The sequence below is a fragment of the Octodon degus genome, unplaced genomic scaffold, assembly GCF_000260255.1.
Source record: "Octodon degus isolate 3935 unplaced genomic scaffold, OctDeg1.0 scaffold00083, whole genome shotgun sequence".
Taxonomy (NCBI): Eukaryota; Metazoa; Chordata; class Mammalia; order Rodentia; family Octodontidae; genus Octodon; species Octodon degus.
The window spans coordinates 6,069,302-6,078,710 of NW_004524659.1; the positions used below are offsets into that span (position 1 = coordinate 6,069,302).

Here is a 9,409-nt window from a genome sequence, read left to right on the forward strand (position 1 = left end):
ATTAAGGATGGCCTTGAACTCAGCTGATATAGTCCAGGCTGGCCTAGAACTGACAGTGATTCTCCTACCTCAGCCTCCCAAGTGCTGGGATTTTAGGCATGCACCATGCCTGGTGGGTTGTTAGCACTTTAACAAGTTCTTTGGTATGAGATAGTCAGTCCCGGAAAACTCTAGCTCCTCTCCCAACTTGTAACAGATCCTGCTCTCTTGCCCATAGGACTGTTTTGAGAATTTCATTCATTCATTCATTCATTCATTCATTCATTCATTCATTCATTCATTCATTCAGCAAGTACTGTTCCAGGGCTTGTGGTAGGCAGTGCCAGAAGGAGTGCAAACCAGCAGGACTTCCCTGCAGTGAGGTCACAGCCCTCAGGGAGAAGACCCTCAGAAGCATTCTCAGACCCACGTTAATCCCAGGTGCACTCCAGCTCCCACTGTACAGGGCATGGTCATCTCTACCAGGTGTGTGAGGCTTGGGCAAGTTTGGACCCTTGCCTGAGCTCACCCTCTAGAAGCGGGCACAGCAGGGTGGAGTCCACACTAACAGTTTGTGCTCAGTGCCTGGAGAACACCAACAGAGCAGTGGTAGAGTACAGACCCAAGGCAGTTTGTTGCAGTGGCCTGAGTGGGAAGTATACAGAAGGGACAGCTATGTGGAGATCAGGCAGGTGCCCCAGTGGCAGATATGATGGTGCCCAGACAGGTGTGGAAGGACACAATGTGTCTGATGAATATTTGTGCTTTGACACAGGGTGTCACTGAATTGGCCAGGCCTGTAATCCCGGCACTCTGGGAAGCTGCAGCAGGAGCTGTTTCCATTTTTAAGTGACTTGTGTCTCCTGCCTTCCTGCACCCCAGCAAGCAGAAGGAGGCTGAGCGTGGACGTGCTGGGAGGAGTGTTGGGAAGCTGTAGATCTCACCTGAGGCTGTGGAGGGTTGAGTATGCATGTGTGTGTGTGTGTGTGTGTGTGTGTGTGTGTGTGTGTGTGTGTGTCAGCCCCAGAGCAAGGCATGGCAAATATCTTCCCATTTTATAAATTTTAATTCTTTGATATTTTGAAAATGTTTAATATTTGCAGCATAGTAATACATAATGTTACTGCCTCTGACTTACATATTTTCACCCTATTTTTACATGAAGGGTGAGTTTTATAGTGTAGGTGGGTACTGGCAGTCAGTATTGCCTGAGTATGAGATGCAGGCTCGAGGTCCCAAGAGGTGGGCGCCCAGTGTGACTGAGGGGACATGAAAAGGTGACCATGTGGGGTGCATGGTTGGTGTGGGACCCATCAGGAGCTGAGACCTTTGTTGGGTGATCAGAAGCCATTGGGGATTTAAGTAACCTGGTTGGTGGATGTTTTCACAAACACCTCTGGCAGCTGGGTAAGAGCTGGCGGGAAAGCACAGGCTGTGTGGCCGTGCCGCTCCTGGAGGGGAAGAGGTCTACGGTTGGAGGGGAAGCAGTTGAGTTACAGACATGGTAAGCCGACATGCCTCGGAGGGAACAGAAATATATGTTAAATCAATATTCTTGAGAGCCATAGTGTGTTGAAGATGAGTACTTCCTAACCCTTTGGGCATTCAAGGTCCTTTCTAAAACTATCACTCCTAACTAGTACCCAGAGGCACACACACGCCCAGTTTGAGGAAAGAGGTTTCCAAACTCCGTGTGAGAGGCTGGCACCCCCGCCTCACTGGGCTGCCGACATGCACGGACACTGCGCTTACCACTGGTAGACCTTGATTGCTTGGTTGTTCACGATCAGCTGCCCGTTCTTGTGATCCACACACCCTTTATATCTGCCGTGTGTGGAATCATACTGGAACATGTACACCTGCAGAGATGGAGTGCGTCCTAGCCTTGGTGGCAGAGGGAGCTGCCCTAGACAGTGCCCATGTTGGTGGAGATTCTGCTCTGCAGCTGGAGCCTTGCATGGAGCTCCCTGAGCCCCCTCCCCACCTCCCTCCCACTCTCTGGTCCCAACCTCTGCCTGCTCCTCACCATGTACTCCGGATCAATGAATGGGTCATTCACAGCCACCACTCTAATGCCCTTCTCCATGCAGGCTCGCAACACCAGGCGACCAATACGTCCAAATCTGTCCAGAGACAGGCAGAGGAGGGGTGGAAGATAAGAGGGTGAAAGGGATGCTCTGACGCCAGCGTCCCCACTAACACTCATACTGAAATGCAATCCCCATTGTGACGTATTAAGAGAGGTATTCGGAGAGTGAACTCATGAGGGCAGGACCCTCATATGGCATTGTAACAGCTGTATAGAAGAGACCCAATCTAGCAAGCATGCCCTGTCTCACCGTGTGAGGCCCTGCATGGCCTTGGGACAGTGCAGTCCCCACCAGCAAGAAGGTTCCCAACAGATGCTGTTCCTTGACCTTGACCTTCCTAGCTTCTAGAACTAAGTACATTTCTTTTCTTTAAGTATTATTTAATCTCTTGTATTCAGTTCCAGGAACAGAAAATGGGCTAAGGAGGACGCCCACTCCAGGGTGTTGGATGTCGGTCCTCAGTTTGGGAGAAAAGGCAACCACGTCTGTGCAGACCGTTGTTGTCTCCTGCACACAAGAGCTCACCTCAACTTCATTTTCTGTTTCTTCTATCTATTTGTTCCTTGTCCCCTGTTTTTAACCTTGTGGCTGAATGGATTTGTTAAAACTTCAAGTCTGATTATGTCTCTTGGCATGAAAACCTCCATGACTACCAGTGTGTGGAGGACCACCTGAGCAGAAGAAGAGCGACTGTCTCCATTCTGACTGAGCCTGACCCTGTTTCCTCGTATTGTTCTGTACAGAGCTGGCTAGGACTTCTGTTTATCCTTCAATTGGCCTTAAGCAATGTATATTGGTCTGGCTGAGGTGCTGGTGATAGTCTTTGAAGGCGGCGTGCGTGTTTCCCTGGTAACCTACACCTGCTGCTCTTTAATGTGAGCTGGGTTGAGACAGGATGGTAGATTTAATGCTCCATGCTGCCAGCTGGGATCGAGCCTGGAGATAGAGGCTATGACTTCCTGGGGCTTAAAAGGCTACACCAAAGCTGAAGCACCAGACTTACCAAAACATTAGATACTATATAATGCAGATTACTCTCTCTGCATATCCTCTCTGCAAATCACAGAGGTAAATGTAGGCCACCCACCTAGCTCAGCTCATAGTAGTCACTTATTTCCCACAATTCTGTCAATCCTCCTCAAGCCACTCCCCCATTGAATAAAACCGGGTGAGGCCCTGGGTCACTCTTTCGGTTCCAGAAAGCCGTCTTCGTGGCTGGACTTAGAGCCCCTTGACTCCCTGATGATTGAAAATATAATTTAGGGGCTGGAGAGATGGCTCAGTGGTCTAAAGCACCTACTTGAAACAAGCTTGGCAATGCACAGGGACCGCGGTTCAATCCCCCAGCACCACATGCCAGCCAGCCCCGCCCCCTGGTGGGCTGAGCTGGCCACACACACACATAAATAAATAAATAAATGTTAAAAAAAAAAAAAAGAAAATATAATTTAGTGTCTTTATTTTTGCCGTGGGTTGCATTGAAAGTGGTAGATTGGAATCAACTTGATGGGATTCCAATAACGTAACTTTGGGGTTATAAATATTGGCTTCTTGGATGGAGACGAGGACCTGGAAGTGTCTCCTACACCAGTGAAACAAGAGCCGGACTTCTTACCGTGTGAACTTGGCCCCTGCTGCTCTCCCTTTCCTTCAGCCTTCTCTTCCCCTTCCCCTTCGTGGTCTCTACACCACCCTGCACTGACGTACTTACTTCCTGGCCGTCCCTGAGCAGAGCACTCTGAGCTTGAACCCCACAGCCCTTGCTTCTGCAGCTGCCTGAGGGACTCTTTCCCAAGCAAGACACAGCTGGTGCCTTTTGTCACTCCGGCCTCACCCTCATGACACCTCCTAGAGGCCTTCCTGATGCTGCCCTCTCCAGCCTCAGTCACCGCGAGGCCTGCACAGTTCACAGCGCGTGTCCCTGAGCCGTGCTCCCCGGCCTGAGGCAACTCACCCATTGATGCCCACTATCAGCTCTGGACGTGGGGGTAGTTTCTTGGGTGTTGGAGAAGGAGGAGGCGGCAGTGGCTTGACCTCCTCCCTGACTGGCTTAGGCTCTGGCTGTGGCTCTGGTGGGGGTGGGGGTGGTCTGATCACTGTGGGGAGAACAACATGTTGGGGAAGGGAGGCAGTGAGCTCTACCACTCCATGAAAGACAAGGAACCACCTTTGCCACTCAGAACCTGTTGCTGACTGGCCTCTGGAGGCCACATGTGCAGCCTGGCGTTTCCCAGACCCACTTGATCAGAATGAGAAAGGGACAGAGTGGTTTTAAAATATCAATGCCAAGGCCCCTTCTCTGGAAACTCAGATTCAGTGGGCATGTAGTTTTAGCAATTCTTTGAGATCATATTCTCTGCACCTCAGTTTCCTCCTCTGTGGAGTGTTTTCAACAAAAAAGAAAAAAAAATAGCGCTTTCTCCCGGAGGGTCACTGTGAGGATTATCTGAGGTAACATAGCTAGTGTTTAGGATAGAGCTGAGAAAGCATTCTACACGTTTATATTTCAAAGATTATTTCCTGAACCTGTGAGACAATTGTCTGATATCTGATAATTAATAAAGCAGTTAATCTTTTTTTGTACTCTCAAATCTGGAGCATATTTTACACCTAACATACCCCTTAGTCCCTCAAATTGTAATGATGTTGCGACTTACCTGGGGAGGCCTCTTCCTAGAAAAACAGGACTGGGGGCCTCCCCCTTAGCTCAGTTCTTTAAGTGGCTGCTTCAACAAAGCAGTCAGGCTCAGGTTGCTGTGGTTCCATCCCCACAACTCAAGCCAGCCAAACCTGCCATGAAGGCATTAAAAAAAAAATCCTAGAAAAATAGGACTCAGTGGGTCTGTACTAAGGCCCAAGAACACTGGTTTAAAAAATAAAAATTATTTTTCTATCTAGAGACAGTCTGGTGACATAGGCCAGGCTGGCCTCAAGCACCTAGTCCTCCTGCCTCAGTCTCCAGAGGTCTGGGGTGACAGACGTGTGCCACCATGTCCACCATGTCCAGCAAAATCTTGCTTCTAAATGAGCACTCAGGTAGTTATTCCCCTCAGGACAGTGTAGGAGGTAGAGTTCCTAGACCTCCTAAAACAAGTGGGAACCACATCAGCTCCCACCTCTCTCTGCCTGTGCTCCCTACCCCATCTTGCCTGGGGCCGTGCTTCCACCTGAGCCACGGGGGAGAAGTGCAGACCACACTCTGGGTGGCACAGGGTTCTAAGCTGTGAGTCAGACTTGGATGGCAGCCCTGGCTTGGTAACCTGCCACCGTGTGGTGCTTGGGCAAGCTAATGAACCTCTCTAGTCTGTTTCCTGGATGTCACAACTGACCCTCCGTCTAGAGGCTGCTGCAAGGGTTCAGTGAGATCTCAAGCCTCACAAGTAGATACTGATTTTAGTAGAGGAGGGCAGGAGTCTGATCCTCAGGGTATTCACGGGGGATGGGAGGGAGGAGAGGTTGGGGAGGACTACATGATGTTGGTAGGAATGGCTTTTGGGATGAAAATCAAAAGCCCCTGGGGATCAGCTGGCTTGTCTCCCTGCCTTCTCCCCATGGCCAGAGCCATGTGGCAGGAGGCTGGGCAGCACAAGTTCATAAAGGTACTATATTAGTGTTTATTGATGGCAGTGACCTTGAGGTTCCCAATGACCTTGAGAATGCTGTCATTCCCCAAAGTTCCATTTCTGCTGTGGTAAAAGGAACCCACTTGTGCTCCTGCTTCAGAGTGGGGCTCTAGCTAGGTCCACTTAGTGACCTTTCAGAAAAAAAGCCTATCTTCTCTCCCCCCTGACTCCAGTCTAGGTGGGGTACCTGGTTGGGGAGTGCTGGACTAAGGAAGTGCTGTGCTGAGCTCTCACTGTCCATCAGCTCACCAATTTCGGGAAGAAGCTGAAGGTCACAGAACCAGCCACCTCTAGCTGTTAACCTACTAACTTTTCTTAGGACCCTGAACCCCTCAGGCTGCCCACTGTGACCCCCACTTGTGAGAAGTGAGGATGCAGGCTGGTATAGGGGCAGCCCTCCTAGAAAGGCTAGGTTTCTTTGGCTTGAGTGTGTGGGTGTACGCGTGTGCACATGTGTGCTCACATGCATGCCCCTCTGGCTGAGTGAGGCGGGACATCCCCTGGCCTGGAGCACAAGTCAATCCCTTGACAGAATCCAGGGCCACCATTCCTTGGCTGAGTCAGCTAAGTGGCTTGCTCTCTCCTAACCTCTGCTGGAAGCCTGGGCCCGGATGTACAGGCCTCACCTGGTGGTGAATACACGCAGAATCTGAATATCCCTGCCCGGCTGGCTGCAAGTGTCTGTTTGTGTAATACGGTGCAGTGGGGCAGAGCCCACGAACACCCAGAGCTGCCTCCTCACTGCTCCCCACGAGTCAGTTTGATGTGGGAAACTAGTCACTAGGTCCCCCATCCCCACTCCACAGGACAGCCACCCACCCTTTCCTCCCAGGTCTTGGCTCCTGCTTCTGTAATCGAAGCTCGTTTGGTGCTAAACCTCCCGGGCCCCCAGAGAGCCCTGCAGCCCCCATCAGCAGAGAAATCACAGGAAGGGTGGGTTGCGGCTTCTGGGAGGGGACGCAGCTGGGGCGGAGAGGGACCTTGGTCCTTCTTGAGGTCACCGTGGCAGTGCCTTCCTCACCTGTGCATGGTGGTCGCAGCAGTTGGACAACGGTGACATTGGTGAGGACGACGTCGCGTCTCGACATGGTCTCCTAAAGTTTCATGGCCTAGCTACCCCGGGACCTGTGATGTGACTGAAGTAAGGGGCGACAGGGCAGGGGGGTTGGCAGCTTCTCATTGAGGTGTCACAATGCCCCAGTGACATCACAGAGGAGGCAGCAACCTCGCTGGGAGGACCCAAGCCATCCTCGCCACACCCTCGACGTAGGTGGCCACTGGTCCAAGCCCCCTCCCCTTCTGAAATGGAATCTCCTTTTTGACCCCGGGCCCTCATAGATTTTTCTCTCTCCTCGCTCATGGTTTCTTTCCATGTCATCCTTTAAGACTCTGCAGCTGAAGTTCCTTGCTTCCGTAGTAACTATCCTCCCTCAGCCTACCTACCTCAGTCTTTCACCCACCTTTCAGGAAAGCTTTCTCTCACTTCTGGTCCCAAATAGAGGTTCCAACATGCAGAACTACTCCAGAGCCTGACAAGGGAGGCGGAGGCAAGAGCCCCGGAGTTGGAGTCCAGCCTGGGCAACAGAGCTGGAGCCTATCTCAAAAGCAAACAACCCTGCCCAACCCAAAGCAACCCAAACTACTTTAGAACTGTTCTTTCTTTTATTTATTCCCTCCTGAGGTGTCACATTGTCATCTGGTCTTTGCCTCTAGACCATAACTCTAGAACAGCATGGACCTGGTCTATCTTTGTCACTTCTATATCCTGTTGACTAGAAGAATGTTTGGCACTTAGAAGGTGTTTGCTCAATAAATAATCGAGGCCTACCTTCGAGATACTCGGTTCTGTTCCAGATCACTGCAACTAAGTAAAGTAGGTCATACAAAATTTTGGTTTCTCAGGGTAAAACAAGACTTACAGAGGGCTGGTGAGATGGCTCAGTGGTCTAAAGCACCTACTTAGAACAACTTTAGCAAAGCACAGGGACCACGGTTCAATCCCCCAGCACAACATGCCAGCCAGCCCCGCCCCCTGGTGGGCTGAGCTGGCCACACAAATAAATAAATAAAATTTTTTAAAAACCAGCAATTTGAATATCTGTGATCAGTATCCATATTTAAAAAAAAAAAAAGCATACTGTAAGTGTGCAAAAGCGCTATGTAAAAATACAATATGAGCCAGATGTGGTGGCACACGCCTATAATCCCAAGCACTCAGGAGGCTCAGGCAGGGGATCACTGTTAGTTTTGAGGCCAGCCTGGCCTCTCTGGTAAGTTCAAGGCCAGCCTGAACTACACAGCAAGACCCTGTCCCAGTGAATGAATGAATGAATGAATGAATGAATGAATGAATGAATGAATATTTTTAAACCTTTTTTTTGAGGTGAGGTCTTGCTGTGTTGCCCAAGCTGGCCTCAAACTTTTGACCCTCCTACCCTAGTCTCCCTAGTAGTCAGAATTACAGGCACATGCCACTGCCTACCTCAGTCTAACTGTGAGCACAGCTCAGCAGAAGAGTGTTTGCCTAACCTGAGCAAGGCCTTGGCTTTAATCCTTTAATTCTGCAAGAAACAAAGCAAAACAAAATAATTAAGGTATTACTGGAAAAAAAATAAAAAGCTACTGAGTGTCTAGTTCCAGCTATTTGGAAGGCTAAAGCAGAAGGATCATTTGAGTCTACAAGTTTGAAACCAGCCTGGGCAATGTAGTAAGATTCCATTTCTAAACAAACAATGCTAAGGATCATCTGAGCTGTTGAAAAATAGAACTTGGTCCATGCAGGGTACCACAGAGCTTCAGTTGTAAAAACAGTGCAGCATCTGTGAAGCATAGTTAAGCAAAGCACAGTGAAATGAGACTGGCCTGGATCCAAATGAATAAATAAAGGCTGCCTCTTCATATTTCTTCTGCTCCCCAGTCTTTCTTTAAGAAACCACCAAGTTGGGAGCCGGGGAGATGGCTCAGTGGAATAAGTGCTTCCCTGGCAAGCGCAAGGGCCTGAGTTCAATCCCCGGTTCCACAAAAAAAAAAAAAGAAAGAAACCACCAAGTCCCATCTTCTCACAGCATCCTGTTCCTTTCCTTGTAGCTTTTCTTGCCATGTGCTACCACCTCGTTGTTCATTGCAGGCTCCTGGTCTCTGCCAGGGGCTCCGAATCCACCATGGGATGTACATTCTGATCCCAGTGCCACCAGTGCCCAGTACAGGGCCTGGCACACTGCAAGCTTTCAGAAAACATTTGAGAAAGAGCACCATTGGACAAATGGCACCTTCCTCCAAAGCCGTGCTGGGGGGGAGGGGTGACTCACAGGCAGGCACCTTCACTGGCAGGGCCGGTTGACACGCAGATGTGACCAAGATTTAGGGGTGTGGGCATTTGTGCTAAGCCACCACCCCAGAAAGGTGGAAGCAAAAAGTCATACAATGACATAACCCCTTCTTTCCCCAAAAAACTCCATGGAAACTCAGTTTGCCAACTACCTGCCAGGGACAGTAGAAGAAGAGGACCAAAAATTATTTGGGGAAAAATAAGTTGATTCCAATGAATCAAAGCCGAAATTCAGATGGGTAATCAAACAAAGGAGAACAGATTTTAACATGCACAACCAAGGAAGGAAAGAAGGAAGGAAGGAAGGAAGGAAGGAAGGAAGGAAGGAAGGAAAGAAGGAGGAGGAGGAGGGGGGAGGAGGAGGAAGAAGAAGGAGGAAGAAGAAGAAG

At 49.9% G+C, this 9,409-nt stretch overlaps 1 protein-coding gene across 1 annotated transcript in view; it reads right to left on the reverse strand.

The window, feature by feature from the left end:
* Positions 1-6,843, reverse strand: part of Gapdhs (glyceraldehyde-3-phosphate dehydrogenase, spermatogenic) — a 15,460-nt gene extending 8,617 nt beyond the window's left edge. Inside the window, exons 1-4 of the mRNA XM_004636701.2 lie at positions 6,714-6,843; positions 4,024-4,165; positions 2,006-2,102; positions 1,732-1,838 (exon numbers count right to left, since the gene is read on the reverse strand). Of these exons, the coding sequence (XP_004636758.1) occupies positions 1,732-1,838; positions 2,006-2,102; positions 4,024-4,165; positions 6,714-6,780 (413 nt within the window). The 5' untranslated portion in view covers positions 6,781-6,843. The remainder of the gene's footprint in view (positions 1-1,731; positions 1,839-2,005; positions 2,103-4,023; positions 4,166-6,713) is intronic.
* Between the last annotated feature and the right edge of the window lie 2,566 nt (positions 6,844-9,409).